Source organism: Selaginella moellendorffii, unplaced genomic scaffold (genome assembly GCF_000143415.4).
Source record: "Selaginella moellendorffii unplaced genomic scaffold, v1.0 SELMOscaffold_44, whole genome shotgun sequence".
Classification (NCBI taxonomy): Eukaryota; Viridiplantae; Streptophyta; class Lycopodiopsida; order Selaginellales; family Selaginellaceae; genus Selaginella; species Selaginella moellendorffii.
In genome coordinates this window covers 314,196-331,614 of record NW_003314305.1, presented here as the reverse complement: position 1 = coordinate 331,614, position 17,419 = coordinate 314,196, and the positions used below count along the sequence as shown (strand labels likewise).

At 48.4% G+C, this 17,419-nt stretch overlaps 5 protein-coding genes across 7 annotated transcripts; 3 read left to right on the top strand and 2 right to left on the bottom strand.

Annotated features, from left to right (window-relative positions):
• Positions 1-3: 3 nt before the first annotated feature.
• Positions 4-2,147, bottom strand: LOC9647871 (uncharacterized membrane protein At1g75140). Its single transcript, XM_002980158.2, has one exon. The coding sequence runs from the start codon at positions 2,097-2,099 to the stop codon at positions 69-71; it is 2,031 nt and encodes a 676-aa protein (XP_002980204.2). The 5' UTR covers positions 2,100-2,147; the 3' UTR covers positions 4-68.
• A 47-nt stretch (positions 2,148-2,194) lies between these two features.
• Positions 2,195-5,312, top strand: LOC9647487 (protein PAT1 homolog). Of its 3 annotated transcripts, XM_024685296.1 has the most exons (7): positions 2,196-2,292; positions 2,368-2,579; positions 2,642-2,796; positions 2,859-2,924; positions 2,981-3,050; positions 3,104-5,116; positions 5,188-5,312. In XM_024685296.1, exons 2-6 carry the CDS (start codon positions 2,495-2,497, stop codon positions 5,113-5,115), a joined length of 2,388 nt encoding a protein of 795 aa, XP_024541064.1. In that variant the 5' UTR covers positions 2,196-2,292; positions 2,368-2,494; the 3' UTR covers position 5,116; positions 5,188-5,312. The 3 variants fall into 3 exon arrangements, with proteins under 3 accessions (XP_024541065.1, XP_024541064.1, XP_002980379.2); XM_002980333.2 differs by having other exon boundaries at positions 2,196-2,579; XM_024685297.1 differs by having other exon boundaries at positions 2,195-2,579; positions 3,104-5,295.
• A 176-nt stretch (positions 5,313-5,488) lies between these two features.
• LOC9647870 (peroxisome biogenesis protein 5) lies at positions 5,489-8,668 on the bottom strand. The gene is made up of 15 exons (XM_024685299.1): positions 8,505-8,668; positions 8,264-8,380; positions 8,053-8,218; positions 7,796-7,989; positions 7,508-7,735; positions 7,333-7,443; positions 7,124-7,282; positions 6,903-7,066; positions 6,606-6,855; positions 6,460-6,544; positions 6,300-6,409; positions 6,025-6,249; positions 5,901-5,966; positions 5,752-5,846; positions 5,489-5,674 (listed from the first exon to the last, which is right to left on the bottom strand). The coding sequence occupies exons 1-15, from the start codon at positions 8,628-8,630 to the stop codon at positions 5,599-5,601; spliced, it is 2,172 nt and encodes a 723-aa protein (XP_024541067.1). The 5' UTR covers positions 8,631-8,668; the 3' UTR covers positions 5,489-5,598.
• An 89-nt stretch (positions 8,669-8,757) lies between these two features.
• LOC9647486 (probable serine/threonine-protein kinase DDB_G0268876) lies at positions 8,758-11,027 on the top strand. Its single transcript, XM_024685444.1, has 2 exons — positions 8,758-9,532; positions 9,601-11,027. The coding sequence occupies exons 1-2, from the start codon at positions 8,804-8,806 to the stop codon at positions 10,927-10,929; spliced, it is 2,058 nt and encodes a 685-aa protein (XP_024541212.1). The 5' UTR covers positions 8,758-8,803; the 3' UTR covers positions 10,930-11,027.
• Positions 11,028-13,350: 2,323 nt separating this feature from the next.
• On the top strand, positions 13,351-14,052 carry LOC9647485 (dirigent protein 7). Its single transcript, XM_002980331.2, has one exon. The coding sequence runs from the start codon at positions 13,391-13,393 to the stop codon at positions 13,925-13,927; it is 537 nt and encodes a 178-aa protein (XP_002980377.2). The 5' UTR covers positions 13,351-13,390; the 3' UTR covers positions 13,928-14,052.
• The last annotated feature ends 3,367 nt before the right edge of the window (positions 14,053-17,419 follow it).

Below are 17,419 nucleotides of genomic sequence, written 5' to 3'. Positions count from 1 at the left end.
CGGTAGGGCAAACGTGGCTCTTGTTTAAACATAGTGGATGTTTTATGAATTTAACCGTAACTGGACTTCTAGTAGGAAGTAGTGTGCTCCACCGCGTTTCTAAAATTTACGCTCCCAACGCCATAGCTCGTAGCTCCACCGCTACCTCCGCCATACACTCCTCTCCCCGGCGACGCCACAAATCTCCTCGTCTCGTCCAGGATCTTCTTCTGATCGACCAAGCCACTCCGATCGAAGCTCCTCAGCACAATCCCGCTGCTGGACGTGTTCTCGCCGGAAGAGTTCGTCCCTGTCACCGATGGCGCTGCTCCAAATCCAGTGGAAGCGGCGCTGGTCGAAGCGGCAGCGATGGAAGAAGCCTGCGGTCGCTCCTCCATCTTCACTTGGTCTCTCTTCCTGTTCATGAAGAACCACGCTAGAGCCAGCACCGCCGTCGTGAAGAACACCGGCATTCCCCAAAACTTTGCGCCGATCTCTCCCGGCCTGTGCACTGGGAGGTTGGATCGAAACATCCCAACGTAGCCTTCTCCGAATCCCAGCACCACCAACTTGTCCCTGTCGCACACCACCAGCGGCTGTCTCGCCGTCGCTACCGGAGTGCTGAGAAACGTCTGCGAGATCTCGTCGATGGAAGCCGTGAAGAGCGAGCGGCTACTTCCTCTTCCTCCCGCTCGAGAGTTTCCAAACCCCGAGTGGAGCGTCGTGTTGTAGACTGCTACTTCCCGCGGCGTGACGATGAGAATGTAGCCTTTGAGACCGTGGAGCCTCACCGGTCCCTGGAGATCGAGTTTCCTCTTCACCCTTGCATGGCAGTCGAAGTGGAGAGTATCCCCGGAGAGTGTCACGTAGATCAGATCGCCATTCTCCGTCACCCCGTAAGCCTTCGATCGTCCGGAAGCATCGAAGGCGTAAGCCACCAAGCTCGAGTTGCGGAGGCCTTCGCACGGGCTGCTTCGCACCGTCATGGTTCGAAGATCCAGAGACGCTGCCCCGGAGGCCGTGAGAAAGAGCAGCCTTTGAGTGCTCGAGGTTCGCAAGAACGCCAGAGGCCTGCTGGGCGACTCGGCCGTCCCGTAGAGAGTCCCATTGTCTCGGAAAACCTGGATCTTCCCACTCGCGTCGGCCACCAGCAAGTATCTCATCCTGCCGACTCTATACATCTCCAGCGTATGGAGTATAGGACTTGCTTCGCCACCCCCAGCCCGAGTGAAAGGATCCACGAACGTGTGACTGAATTCCACTCTCAAGCTCGTCCAGTCCTCCACCGACGAAGATCCTCTATGAACGCTCTCCCACACCCGGTACGCTAGAACAGCCCCGTTGGAGTAGCCCGTGACGAGCAGCGTCTCGTTTCTTCGCAGGATCACTGAGATCATCGTGGTGACTGGAGCTGTGTAGGGGCTGGAGTGATCCACCAGCAAATCGCCCAGCGAGCTAAAGATGTAGAGATGCCCGGCCTCGTCCCCGACCGCCACGTACTTGCCCATCCCATCCTCGCCCTCGTGAGGAAGAATGTGGAGCGACGACAACGGCGCTTCCAGGTGGACCGCCGAGAGGAATTGGAAGTGGTCCGACCAGGCAGGCTTGTAGCGCGCAACGACGCGGACCTTGGCTGGGGCGGTGATCATCGCGGCCGCGCCCTGGATCGACGAAGAAGAAGTACCTTGCTGTGGACTAGAATCTGGCGATGGCGTGATGATCTTGGTCGGCTCCTCCTCCTGCGATTTTTCGGCGCCGCGATCGACGAAATCTCGATCTTGAGGGCCTGGAGCAGCGAAATTTCTCCTCGCAGGGACGGTATCGTCCAGCGCTCGGACCAAGTCAGCCAATCTATCCACCAGATCTCTCAGTCGATCGAGCTGCTCACTGTTGCCGCGGATGAGATTCTCGAGCTCGCCGTGCTGCTGCTGCTCGGATCTCCCTACCTTGTTGCCGCCGTCATCGATCAATCCTCCTGCAGCTCCGCCTGAGCCTCTCTCGGGACACATCGCCGCCCCCAATCCATCGCAGAGAGATTGATCCTCGCTGCATCTCGCGGCAATCAGACCGAGAAGCATGACAAAGAATGCCGCTCTCCACATGGATCCATCCTCGCTCATCGCTTCTCTTCACCATACCCCGAGAATTTCTTCCTATAAACCCTAAAATCTCCCCAGGCTTTACAGTAAAGTGGAAATATTTTGGGCCACATGGCCAAATGGTTTTCCCAAAAACCTAGCAGCGTCTAGGGTGTCGGCGGCCGAGGATTGGGAGCTGGATTTCAAGCAAGGCGCCAGCGAATCGACACTGGAAGTGAGTGGATTGCTTGATTTTGGCGAGGAAATCTCGCGTTGCGACGTCTTTTCTCGAGATTCTGGCATGGTGTAGGAATTCTTCTCGTCGCGGCTGTTAGCTCAGATTTCCGGGAGAAGCAGGTACATTTTAGTTCGTGTACAGATCTAGAGGATCCCCGGGCTTGGTGTACAGTACCAGTGGCACAGATTTGTACAAAACCATGGACAGGATAGGTGATAGAAAGGTTGTAAATGAGAGAAGGATCGAGGAGGAACAGCAGGATTTAGGATCGTTTCCTGCAAATGGTATCTCTTCCTTTCGTTCTTTTGGTTTTTGGGATTGTCTAAACGTGGTTTCTTGCTTGCAGATGGCCGCTTTGATGCCTCCCAGTACGCGTTTTTTGGACGAGACGTGACTCAAGATGTTGAGCTTGGAGGATTAGACGATGACGATGACGAAGACATTGGTCATCTTCATGAGATTGAGGACGATGTTTACTCGTCCACTGCCAGTAGAGCAGAGGTAAAGGGCGAGAGATTTTTTTTCGGGTTTCGATAGTGTGCTATTGATTTTTCTTGTTGCAGATAGGAGCGTTCGATGTCTCATCTGAAGCGGAGGACGTTGGCGAACTTACGAGCTCCTTTTTGAAGGTATTAGCTTGGTGTGTCGATGCTATTTGATCGAGCTTGTCTCTTGTCTGTTGCAGCTAAATGCGATTGATTCTGGCGACAGATTTCGAAGTCAACTGGATGAGGTTGGAATTACGGAAAAAGATGGTGAGGCTAGTTACTGTCCCTCCACTTTTGTCTAACAATGCTCGCTTCTGCAGTTCACGACTTTCCCGTCGATGTGACCTGGGCAGGAAACGAGTACGAGAGAAATCAGTGGGCTCAGTCGAGACAAAGCTCACAGCAAACAATAGCAGAGTTGCAACAGAGGACAGAAGAGCTCTATCAAAGAGCCAGAACTTCGGATTCTTCGCAGCAAACCATAGATGATCTGCAACAGCGGGCAGAAGAAATCTATCAAAGGATCAGGTCTTCTTCTGATTCGGGGCAGCAGCAGCAACAATGGTGGCGTGACGGTGGCTCTATTCAGCCTCCTGGTTACAATCTGCCCAAGTCTCACGGCTGGCCTGGACAAGCTCCAGCTTCGTCCTCAGGACCGGTTGTAAATAGTGCGTTCAAGTCCCAGCAGTTTACGAATCCTCAAATGGCACAGGCAATGATGGGTCCGTGGTTACAGTCGAACGTGGCACCGATTCCTCCAGGCGCTGTTCGACACCCTCTGCCTCAACAAAATCCTCTCATGCCGTCCCAAGTGGTGCTACAGCAGTATCAAAGGTCACAGGGATATCCAGCGCCGCCTTCCTTTGCTCAGATCCAACAGCAGCAGCAGCAGCAGCAACAGCAGGCAATGAGCATGTCCCAAAAGTCGGACTTAGCAGGCTTGGGGGATTTCAGAGATCCCAGGGGAAGGCAGCAGACTCCTCGGGGCTCTCCAGATAGCTCGTATGGTTCCAGGAAAAGCTTGGACTCGTCACCTCAGATGCGATCCAAGTATATGACGACGGACGAGATCGACACCATTGTGAGGATTCAATGGGCTGCAACGCACGGAAGTGATCCATACATTGACGACTACTACCACCAGGCAATGCAGTCGAAACAGGCGGGTGGTACGCCGCACGGAAGACGGCATTTCGCTCCTTCTCATTTGCGGGAGCTCCCGTCCCACGCACGAACAGCAGCAGAGCCGCATGCCTTTCTCCAGGTTGACGCGCTAGGGAGGATTCCTTTCTCGTCGATTCGCAGGCCACGACCATTGCTCGACGTAGATGGCGTCAACAGCACGGGTGACAGACTATTGTCATCCGACAGTGCTTCAAGTCAGAGACGCTTGGAGCAGGAGCCGATGTTAGCCGCAAGGATTGCTGTGGAGGACGGGCTGTGCCTGCTCTTGGACGTCGACGATATCGACCGCATGCTGGCCGTCTCTCAGCATCCCGACGGTGGTGGCCAGTTGCGGCGACGCAGACAAATGCTGCTGGAAGGACTGGCAGCCTCGCTTCAGCTGGTCGATCCTTTGGCTCCAGGCAGTGCGATGAGAGACTCGAGCGGACGGTTTGGACTGGCTGCCAAGGATGATCTGGTGTTCCTGCGGTTGGTCTCGCTCCCCAAAGGCAGGAAGCTCCTCACCAGATATCTACGACTGCTCGTCCCGGGAAGCGAGCTCGTTCGCATCGTCCTCATGGCAGTTTTCCGGCACTTGAGGTTCTTATTCGGCGGCGTCCAGTCCGATCCAAGCGCTGCGGCTTCGTCCACTGGTCTCGCGAATGCAGTAGCCGCCACCATCAAAACCATGGACTTGCCATCTCTCAGCGCCTGCCTCGCAGCGGTGGTCTTGGCATCGGAGCCGCCACCTTTGAGACCGGTAGGAAGCCCGTCCGGCGATGGAGCCACGGTGGCTCTCCAGGCAGTGCTGGACCGAGCTACGAGCATCCTGACGGACAGGAACGTCCAGTACCCGCTCCAGAACACGAGCGTGTGGCAGGCTTCGTTCGACGCCTTCTTCGGCCTGCTGTCCAAGTACTGCACCAACAAGTACGAGAGTATAATGCACTCGCTGCTCATGGCGTCGGCCGGGAGCTCGGCGGCCATCAACGCGGCGGCGGCGGCGGCCATGACTCGCGAGATGCCGATCGAGCTGCTGCGCTCCAGTCTGCCGCACACCAACGAGAACCAGCGCAAGAGGCTGCTGGAGCTCGCGCAGAGGTCGCTGGTGATGGGAGTGGGCGTTGGCGATGGGCATGTCAGTGCCGCGGCGGCGGTGAGAGGCTGAGGTATGGTCGATCTCTTCCTTGGTTTCCTTGATAGCATTGCGCTCTAATGCCTTGGCGTTCTTTTTTGCTAGAAAACAATGCACCAGGTGCAAATAAAATGTATCGTTACTCGTTTTAAACACTTGCTGGCACTGATGTGATCTTGCACGAACAATGTGAATATTTCGGACCTGATAAAAGAGAAAAACCTATAAAAGGCCCGGGTAGGATATATAGGCACAAGGTTTTCTATTTGTCTGTTGGTATTGCATCGATCCACCTAGGTAATCACAGTTAGAAGAGAACCTGAGATACGCCGGCGAGGGTCTGGTAAGCTATCTCGACGACGTGGTTAAACATGGAGATCGAAAGACGTTGCTGCCTTTTTTGTGATAGTGAGACGAAGCCGATCTTCAAATTACGTTGGAAGTGAATGATTTTACACGTTTTATTCACGAAACGGACTAGATCGAAGCGCAGGAAGAATGTTGTCTTCGTCGTTTTTACAGAGGAAACTCCGCTTGCAATGTTTCCAAGTCACGCTTGTCACAGGCGTCGAGAAGATCTGTCCTGGTGGCACTGGCACAACAACGAAGGTCGACACCAATCGCGTGAGATCAAAGCGCTGCAAACCCGAGGATAGAATAGACACGAACCTGAGTGACATTCTAAGGTACTGCCAAGCGTTGTCGGCTTTGGGATTCATGCACAAGGCTCGGACGTAGTAGCGAATGGATTCCTGGTACTGGGCCTGCACAAGATTTGTCTCTTTATCTATCATCTAGAAAAGAAGATAAAAAATTACTTGATTCGCGTAGCCAATTCCCATGTTAGACCACGCGCGCACATAGTTTGGCTTTAGATTTAGCGCCTGGAAAATTTCCAATGAGTTAGAAAAGAATGCACAAGCAGCAGAGAGAAACTATCACCTCTTGGTAGGCATATATCGCGTCGGAGCTTCGTGCGCTGTTGGCCTGCGTAGCTCCTAGCTTGTTCCACAGGGAATAATCACGGGGTTTTAGCTTGAGAGCTGTCTCGAAGGACTGTATCGCGTTGGAGTATTCCCGAGAGAGGTTGTAGAGAACACCCAAGACGGTGTGGACGTCACCATCTTCTGGTGCCATTGCTGCTGCCTCGTTAAACAATCGGGCAACCTGAAGGATTTCAAAGAGTTTGGGGTTACAGTTCAATTGCAAAAACTTACGTCCGATTGCGTGAGACTTTCGGCATTCTCTTGAGGCACAAGTATTCCATACTTTGGATGGTGTTGAAGCCAGCCTCTTAGATATCTCAAGGCTTCAGGCTGCTCCAATTCTAAAAGAAAATCAACACTATAAGAACGAGGGCAGCTGAGGTCACGTTACCATTAGTATGACTAACGCCAAGAGCTAACAAAACCTCCAGATTGGTGGGGTCTGCGTCTCTTGCTCGAACCATCGATGCGATTGCCTAGCAAAGAGAAATAGAGGTTCACAACAAAATTAAAAGGAAATAAAAATAAAAGACTCACCTGACGATCGTCATCATTTTCAGCATGAGTAATCCCTAGCAATCGCCATCCCTCGGCATTCTCTGGATTTTTTATCACTTCCGCTTCCAGAGCAAGCACAGCTTCGCTGAGCAGGCCCTTCCTGAACAGCTCTTGGCCTTCCTTGAGGGGATTCGGGTGGCCGACATATGGATTCTGGTCAGCAAAAACGTATGTCCACTTTGAGGACGCGGAACGACTTTGTTCCCCTCTAAGTTGTTCCTCCACGAACCTGGAAAACAGCGTTAGCTCTACAAAAAGGACGACATTTAGCCTTACTTATCGTAACTTTCTTGCCAGTCCTCTGACACGAACGCACCATCATCCACCTGCTCTTGAAATTCGTCGGCCCACTTTTGCGTCCTGTTGGAAAATTCTTCGGCCCAGGCTCCACCAGGTTCTTGTTGAGCAAACTCGTCAGCCCAGCTGTTTGCGTTGGCGTGCTACATTTTCCACGATCAGCCTCTCGAAAACAAAACGTATATAAGAAAAAATAAAACCTCGCCAGCAGTGAACTCTGCAGCCCAGTTTCCCGGATGGTTTACTTGTGTGAACTCTTGAGCCCAGGCATTGGGAACAGCGTTCTCCTTCACTTGATTGTCTTCTACAATCAATTCACCGCGACTCATTCGCGACACAAAGTGCAAAAACTTTGAATTCTGTAAGACATGATTTTCAGTGCCAGAAAGATGCAAGAATAAAAGCTTACTTGGAACTTTGGATCTTCATTTTTGGACAGCGTGTCCACAAGAGACTGAGTTTGTTCTAAAGAGCTGACGTTTCTGAAATCAGCGTGCCTAGCAGGCAGAGACTGTTGCTGCTGAAAGTTCGAAGAACAAATGTTACAAAACAAAAACAAAAAAACATCGAGAGAAAGATACCACCTCACTGAACTGCGCCGCCCAGCCGTCAGCATCATGTTGTGATTGAAACTCTTCAGCCCAGTAATTCTTCTGAGGATATTGTTGATGGAAATCTTGCACCCATTCCTCATGTTTACCATGGTTGGTGTTGCCCCAATAATTTTCCATCTCAGAAAACGCTCTATTGGAAGGTTCTCGAACTTCTCGAACGCCATCTTCTATATCCAAAGATTCCAAGAAAGCATTAACCTGAAAATAAATATTAGAACTATGAGATATGAGAGCAAAGAATTCAGAGCTTATATGTACCTGCGCATTGACATACTCTTCCCCTTTATCGGCAAAGAAATGCCTAGCCATGATACTACTACGATCGCGAATGCGTTGCTTGTCGAATCCTGACAATCCGAGCTCAGGCAGGCGGACAGCATGAAAAGGAAGTTCTGTTCTGCTGCTAGCGAAAAACGAACGAAGGAAACCAGATAGAGCATGCTGCGGAGGTCCTGTGATTTACAAGCACAAATTAAACAAAGCTCGCAAAAGAAAAAAAAAAACGCGAACCTTACCATCCATGTAATGTAGCTGCTGAACGTTTCCTCCCGGTTTCTGGCCATAGATTCGCTCGAATTCTGAAAACCTCGACAAGTCTTCTCCCCTTTGCGTAGCTTCGTTCCAAGCATCAGCGTAAGGAGCCGGTTCGGCATCACGAAACCCACGCATGAACTCTGAATGCTGCAACTGAAAACTCAGTAAAGCTCCAGATTGAAAATTTTCCACCTGAGTTTCATTCTGAAACTCCGTTCCCGGAAGTGATGCAGCGGAGCTGCTCCCATACTCCAATTGCTGTCCAGGGCCTTGGAAAGTTGGAATGGTTGGAAGCTCACGTACTCTTTCCTGAAAAGAAAGGTTTTTTAGAGGACAGCACTCCAACTAAACATACAAGAATGTGGCCTATTTCCTCTCTCTATTCTCTTCTTTCTTCCTAAACTTTGTAGAAGTGAATATCGATTCGACGAACCTGAGCTTTTGGCAGCGATCCCAGCAAGGAGCTGGCGAAATTGGCCAGAGGATTCGAAGAGGACGAGGCGCCCTCGCCTGGGACGACGCATCCTCCAGCTCCAGTCACCAAATCGCGCAGCGCCATCGCTCCCACCCAGCGCCCTATCAATCTATGATAGAACCCTAAAAAATTATTTCATCTCAATCAAATAATTGACCCTAGTTTTCGAAGGAAGTTCATGGTGACTGTACCGTTGACTTCCACAGAGGAGCCAAGAAATCCCTAGTTTCACGGCATTGGCGCTGGGATTGGCGGGCATGGAGGAAGAATCCATCATCCACGCTCTCCTCGCGACGATCGATCATATTTCCGAGGTAGCCATGGTGGCACAGGTAAACAAGGGCCAGATCTTCGTCCTCCTCACGGCTTGCGGCTACGTGCGCCTCCACATTGATCTCTGGACCGCGCGCTGCTCGCCGGCCACCATCGCCAGGCAGCAATCGTGCTTCCAGCAGCTCGATCAGGCGCTCCTCGCGGTGCTGCGCGTGGCATCCAAGTATTCCGGGCCGGATTGGATAGAGAAGCCATGGCTGTACGTGGCTCGCGAGAATGTGGTGGTTTTCGAGGCGCTGCTCGACGATTTGGCGATCCATGTGGACCTCGTCATGGCGGCATTGCTCCAGGACAGGGATTGTTCTTCCGGGACCAAGGATTGGATTGGGGTGTTGAGAAGGACGAGCTGGGAGAATTCCAAGGCGCTGAGGTGTGGGCTGAGGATCAGTGCTAGCGAGGACAAGACCAAACTGCTAGAGATTTTGGGAAGTGCTCGGGGTGGCTCCTCAGTGGCCACCAACATGCTGCGATCGTCGGGCTCGCCATCGGCGGCAAGTACAATGGATTGGATTGATCCATCAGAGCTCGAGCTTGACGATACGAAGCCTCTGGGACAAGGCTCGTTTGGATTAGTGTTCCAGACAACTTGGGCTGGTCACACAGTGGCAGTGAAGAAGTTTTCAAAGGAGCTATGGTCGCAAGATCCGTGGGAGGTATGCCAATCTTTCCATTCTTTGACTTATAGCTGGTGATGGTTTTTTGTTCCCTTGTTTCTTTTCAGGGAGAGATCATGGTGAAGCTCAGGCCGTGCCATCCATCGGTGCTCCAAATCCTCGGCTGGTCGGAGAAAGATAACAAAGCTTATCTCGTCATGGAGCTCATGCAAGGAAGCCTCGCTCGGCTCATTCCAAGCCTCGTCACTGCTCCAATCATCCTGATCGTGGAGATCATGCTCCAGATCGCACAGGGAATGGATTTCGTGCACAAGAAGAAGATCATTCACAGGGATCTCAAGCCGGGGAACGTCCTCGTAAACTTTGACGGCAAGTTTGAGGATGGATCGGCTCACAACATCGTCGCAAAGGTGGCGGATTTTGGGCTCTCCAAGATGAACTTTTCAAGCAACCATTATCACAGCCACTTGAAAGGAACGGTTCTCTACATGGCTCCAGAGATGCTCGAGGGGGACTGGGAGATGAAGAGCCAGTACGATTTAAGCGTCGACGTTTACAGCTACGGGATGATGTTTGCCGAGATCCTCACCGGGACGCCACCATATCCTCTCGGCCTAACCAAGAAGGCTTTGCTCGATGAGATTCGACGTGGCTTGAGACCCAGGCTTCCGCAACGCTGTCCTCAAGCTCTCAAGGACACCATCGCCTACTGCTGGGATTCACAGCCTCGCCGGCGGCCAACTTTCGAGCATATATGCACGCGGCTGTGGAGGCTCAAGGGACAGCTTCTCACTGGGGGTGTCTACTGCATGCCGGACGCGAGGATCATTGTCAAGGGAAAGCTTCTCGTCGGGGAAAAACTCACGGGACAGGGGAGCTTTGTGACTGACACCGAGTGGTCGATTTGCTACTGGGTTCGTCACCAGAGCAATGGCAAGACAGTGCGGCTGTTGCCAGCGATGGAGATAAGCTCTGGAGACAAATCTCCAGAGTACGTGATCACGGGTTGCGACTACGACTCCAGCATCGAGCTGGTTTGCATCAGCGTGGACAGCAAAGAGCACAGCACCACCACGACTTGCGGGGCGTTTGCTGGCTACGGTGGATCTGTCGACTGTGACGATTTCTACAAGCAGCGGAGTACACACTTCGCGGTGAAAGTTTTCGAAGATGATGAGAAGTCCTGGAAGGGAAAGCTAGTGATCACTCAGACCGGAGTGAAGCTGAGCAACCGCAGGATGTGCAGTTGTACCATCTGGGAGCCCTACAATGGAGGTTTTTCCGTGGAAGTGGCACCACTGGAGAGCAGCCTGGCGCAGTGTGTAGTGAAAGGCGAGGGTGGCACATATCGTCTACAGTTTGATAAGTGGGAGTTGCGAGACCTGGCGATCATCACTATCAAGAGCAGCATCTATAGTGGCAAGACGAATAAATAGCGATGAAAGCGAAAGTTTATCACAGTTTGGTTAGAGATGAGGAGCAGGATATCTGGCGGCTCACCCAAACCTTGAAATAAAAAACCCTGTAAGAACTCGACAGCAAGAAAAATCTCAGGTAAAGGAGTGGCAAGGAATTTTTCTGGCTAGATTTCATCTTTTTGAGCGTTGTCAACAGATTTAAATCAATTTTTTTTTTTTTTGAGTTGTAGCTCAATTGTTTTCTTGTTATCCAGCAATCAGTCCAGAATCGAGGTTTGTCCTCACGCCGAAGAGCGAACCAGCTCAAATGGAACTCCTTTGACTACACCATTGCGGGAGGAGGAACGCCTCTTATGGTTTGAGGACTCGCTCGGTTGTAAACCGGCTGCTGCTCCCGCACGAGACGATTGAGCTTCCACGGCCGATTCTAACACGTGAAAACGAATCCCTTTTTGCTGCCTAGTTGGTTTTCGAAGACTATGAACCCTTATAGTCCCTGCAACGATTCCAGACGTGGACAGGGAATGTACTTGGTGGAGTCGAGGCCTGACTTTCATTTGCTCGTCTCCTACTTGGCATTTCTTGAGATTAGCGTGTTTGCGACGAAATACTCCAACTCGAGACCACCTTTAGCAAGTACATCCCCTGTCCACGTCTGGAATCGTTGCAGGGAGCCACTATCAGAGCTTGTCCTCTTGCTCTTGCTCCAATGAAATGCGCTCCGTCTATCCCCTCGACATGACCCAGCTCTCGTAAGAATCAAGCTCCTTTTTCTTCCTTCTTCGCAAGAAATTTCTCTTCGTTTTGTGCTGTGGCAGGAAGATGACTGGAGTAGGCCATTCTCTTTGTCCTCCACAAGTAAAAGACTATATCCTCAACGGCCATATCTATCAACTACCGCTGCTCTACAGCGTTGTTTGTTGCTTCAAGCCATGAAACTCATATTTTACTATTTCATAAACTCAGAACCCTAGACCATTAAAAAATGAATATGCTTTATTTAATTATTATGTATTAAGAGTCCTAGGGCGAAGAAACCACCATCGAATGCGAACCACCGATAATTCTTGCTATAGCATTTCAGTGACTCTTCTAGTTCTGAAATACCCACACTCTCAGTCACTCAAAATTTCTGAGACCTGATCCGCGCAATTAAATCACTCGGCGAGTGCACCAGGAGGGCCACTGCCAGTTTATCTAATCTGTTCATAACATGACTTAATTCTTCAAAAAAATTAGAAACTACCTGAAGGTTCTTGGTTGCCGGTTCTACTAGATCCCTGATTTGTTCGTTGTAAATCTGCATTGATATTGCACTTCCTGCCGGCTGGAGGTGCGTTGTTTCTGTGGAAGTACGTCAATTTTAATTGCTACAAGTAGTTATGGTCGACAGTCTTTACTTGTTCAATCCGCAGGAAGAGCGCCTTGAAGAATCTGGGTGCAAGCCCAGCCTCATCACTCAGGGAACCTGATTTAGGAATGCTTCCCCACATTGTGTAAGGTTTCCCGCTTCCCGTCTGCAAGAGATGAAAATGCTCATATTTTATGATCCAGGTTGCGAGTCTGAAATACCTGACCGAAGGCGAACATAGAGCAATTAAAGCCATCCAGACAGTGCGCCACCATAGGCGAGCCTACCATGTCGAAAACATGTTGCTATAGAGCCATGGTTAATGGTCATACAACTCGCTAAATGTGCTTGCTTGCCTGTGTTGAGTTTTCCCCAGCAACTCCATCGCACGTGAATTGCTGATGCTCCAGCGTAACAGAATTTGAGGATACTACAAACAAGCTTCTGGCTGCTGCTTCTGGCTGCTGCTTCTTCCTGCTCTTCGCTGATCAATGGCCTTACTCTCAGTACAACCTAAAGAAAAAAGATAGAATAACATCAACAGAAAAACAGAGAACACATCCTTACCTTCACTCCTGTGTCTGTCTCAAGCGGCAGACGGTCCCAATCGAGCTTGCACCTGAGACGACGATCTTGACCTTCCTGCACCTCATTCAACCTACATTTTGCCAAAGGCACCCGCATAGGGCTGCAACACTTGCTGCTACTGCACCTGGACAAGGAAGAAGAAGAGGAACAAGAAAAAGAAGAAGCCAAGGGAGGCATATTTTCATCATTTTGTTGCCTCCAGTTCTTGCGCACAGGAGCCTGTGCTCTCGCTTCGATCAAAGCTCCAGTGAAATTCTCCTGCTGCTGCGTTGGAAGCAATCTTGGAGCCGAAGCTTGACATGTTCTAGGTATATTCTTCCGTTGGGAATGGTCCTCCCCATGGTGCCTTATTCCACCATGTATACAGTATATCCTGCCGTGGTAGAACATGCTATTGTGGTGGTTTATTAAGTGCATATTCTACCATATACCTTGCCCGATTGATGTTCGAACGTGGACTTATAAAACACCAAGTTGCCGAGGTTCTTCAAACACATAAATCGAGTTCTAGTGCTGCAGTAGTGGACACACAGCTCTGCAATGAAGATCTTCATTTCACTCGTTCTAGCTCTGGTTTTTGCAATTGCTCCTGCAGAATCGAGCTTCCCAAAGCCGGGAAGATTGGATCTATCAAAGTGCACCGAGGTGATCCGGTTCTACTTGCACGACCAGTTCACCGGGAGCAATCGGACTTCAGCAGTCGTCCTGCCTCCTCTCAACAACGAAACGTTGTTTGGTCAGGTTGCGATCATAGATGACAAGCTGACTAAAGAGTCCCCGATCAACTCCAAGCTTGTGGGAAGAGCCAAGGGTTTTCTGGTGTTAGATTCACTGAGCAGCAGCAGCTTTCTCCAGAGCATGACGGTGGAGCTGGAAGGGCGGAAAGGTACAATAGTGTTCCATGGTCAGAACCCATTCACTGAGTCTCAAAGGGAAATCGCTATTGTTGGGGGCACAGGAGAGTTCAGGAACGTTCAGGGCTACGCATTAACAAGCTCAGTTGGATCTGAACCTGGTGGGAACATTGCAGTCTACGAAGCTCATCTGCTGAGGCTCTGGGAATGCTTCAAGCCATGAAACTCATATTCTACTCTTAATATATAGGTACCACGTTTTCTATAAAATGTGATAATTCATATAATAAAACGCTCCACCGGGCCTCCTGGGCCGTCCGATCGTGAGATCCGGGCCGTCCAAAATAAGTGAAATCTTTGCCAAGACTCTGTGCATGGTTCCCGCCGTCGATCTGTACTCCTATGGACGGCTGAGATCTGGCGGATCTCACCTGGAAGATCCCACGGCTGTGAACATGCGGGACTCCCAGTTGAGAACGGCAAGTTCTGGCGGAGCGAGCAGGGCGAGTTTTGACTGCCGCTTTTCCCTCTTCTGTGTGGGCGCGCAGCCAAGCGCAGGAGACTCTGGCAACCTGAATGCGCTGATCGGTTGGGAGCAAGCGCGGGACGGTAGGCTGCTGCAGCTGGATGCGCTGGGATTCTGCCCGCTGCTTCCTCTCAAGTGGGACGTTAAAGGCCTGTTTTGTGGCCGGGTGATCTTGACGAGGGGGCTGCTGCGAAAGCTCTCTCCCGTGAGCTGAATCGTCGTGCTCCTCTTGCAGCTTCGCTGATGAGAGAAGCCAGGCCTCACGGCCTAGCGCTCTATAGAGAATGAGAACACTCCCCAAACAATCCCCTGGGATGGATCTCACATAGGATGGGAAAGAAAACTAAGAAGGAATGCGACTCAAGCCAGGTGGCTGTATGCTTATTTCCAAGTCGATTAAAGACAGAGGAGCGCCCTGCTTGTGCTTGGAGTCACCATGGCAATCCCGTCCTGCTCAGTAGCATTGCCTTCACCTATAACGGTTTTCTCGTGCTGGACGAGCTCAACAAAAATCTGCTGCTGTGTAATGTCGGGAATCTTCTTGATATAATGAAGATGAGACTTCATAGCACGAGTTGCAAACCCCTTGAACAGAACTGCATTAAACTCTTGATCTGTCACAGCAGCTTCTGGGTCCAGCAGTCGAATCTTCACCACTTTGCACTGAAGCTTGGTGATGTAGTCTTGCACACGCTTGTGTGGCTGCTGCTCCAGGCTGTATGGCTCACTGCGACGAAGAATCACGTCCACTTCCACATCTTCTTGCACGTCCATTCCCATAATGTCATTGTTTTGGATTTTGGATTTTAGTTTTTTATTTGGCTCAAAATATTAAAGCACACTCAGACAAAAGAGTTTCATTACATCTTTTGTCACCTAAATCTTTTGCCACCTGATGATTCAATACTAAAGCATATGATTTTTGAGGAGTTAAAACTAGAACAAGTGCAAAAGATGTTTAGTATGGTGATTAATTCATATAGTGCTACAATTTTGGCTAAAAAGATGCCCAAGTTCACCTCCAAATGCTCAATTTTACAAATCCTTTGTTATAGGTATAATATTTCTTTATCACAATGCAAAGATCAAATGTTAGGTGGATTTGTTATTGACAATAGAGCAATGGAGTTTCATAGTTTTAGAGATTTGGTTTTAGAGCATTTTGAGCCAATTTTCACATAAGACTATATGATGGTATAGTTAGGTGCATATAAGATGCAAACTAAGGAACCCATCTATAAATATAATAATTACTTCAAGGAGTATCTTTGCAAGTGTGAGTTGTCAAGTGTTAATTGCACTAATGCTTGAGTCATTAATATTAATTCTCTTAAATTCGGCACTTGGGAAAAAAGTTTGAGAGAATGGTCTAGATACCATAAATCAAATTATAGAGCAAGTGATGCAAGCTAAACATAAAAGGTTGTTGGAATAAAGAGCAATGACATATGAGGAGAATTACCACATTACACAATCACAACCATTACTACTAGTTAGAGATTAAATATCTATTCATTCAACTCCTTACAAATGTGTTAGGCACTTTCCTAAAGTCCATAAAAATCAATAAGAGGTTGGATTAGCTAAAGAATCCTAGCTAGCAATAAATACATCTTAACAACAACTACTTCTCTCAAGAAAATCCTAAATCTCAATGATAGGAAAGAGTTATATAGCAAAAGGACCATGGTTAGAAATACAACAATGCTCCTTTACAAAGCTTGTACTAGCAAGAAATAGTAATGCTTCAACTGAAAAGACAAAATAACTTTTATAGGCATTTGGATATAAGAGGGATTAATGTTGGTTTAAGAGGGACTATCTAGCATGTTCTGGATAGTTTCAATAGTTGGTTCTAGATCCATAACAACAAATTTTCCAATAAATGTTATTGTTAGAAGATGTTTGCTTAGTCGACTTATTAGATAGTGGTGCATTATTTTCACAGTAGCTGCAAGCTTTACAAGACATCAAGGAGAAAAGCATTGTCAATAATATCAACTTGGTTAGCTTCTTTTTCACTCTTAGGAATTTCTTAGACAAATATATTGACTAGGCAATGATGTTGTTGAAGGATAACAATTATGGTTTAAAAAACTTTCTTTAGCTTTTGGATGTTGGAGAAGGTTTAACTAGACAATAGGGTTAGAATTATATGATAAGGGTTAGTTCTATCAATGGCTACCAAAGTTAAGATGAGAATGATCTCTAGTGAATTTCGGGATGCTATGGAGTTTATGATGGTAGATCACAATTCTTAAGCCCCCTTGGATAGTTAAGTGGATGTAATGACTTTTTCAAATGTTTTTTATGTTGTGATAATGAGCAAACAAGCTCTAGAAAAGGAAGTGACTACTCAACCAATCCTAATAAAACAAATAAATGTAGTGTACAAAGATGAGGTGTTAATAACTATAGTTTCTTTGGAGGTAATAATAAAGCTAGAGCCACAATCTCTCTTGACAACTTGGTGTGGAAGATGTACAATCCCATAGATAGAGTTGTCTTATGCTTTGCTGCAATACTAATTATAATCGTTAGTTGAGGACTTAAAGTTGATGAAGGTAAGCTTGGATTTTTGACAGTTTCTCCAACTAGCTTCACAAACATTGAATTAACTTATAAGCTTTGCTAACAAGCCATCTCTCTTCCAACAACATATTTAGCAAAAGCTCAAGTAAGCATAAATAACGACGAAGCTAATGGAAGTTTATCATCTTGAGGATGATATCACCTCCTTTATAATATGCTTCACTTGAATGAGTGCATTCATCAGGATGAGGATAGAATGCTCATTTATTGGCTTTAAACCACTAAATGCTTTGAAATTTGAGATATGTCTAGAGATTCATTTATTGATTGCTTTGAGCTTATTCCTTAAGCACTTCATTGGGAGTTCCACTATTACTCTCAACTTTCTAAGTCAAAGAACCAAGTTTTAACTTGACTATTTCGGCATGCTAATAGTTGGAAATACAACTTAGATTATGGCTTTAAGCGATCATTTCACTTTTTGTGTTTGCCAACAACTAAACCACTAGATATTCAAGAGTGATTTAGGTTTGATTTTATACTTTAGAGCCAGTTCCTCACAGTAGATAAAAGTTATTCACCTTGCCACATGCAATTAAGTTTCAAATGTTTTTGTAACGCTATATAGTTTTATCTTGAGCCTTATACTATTTTATA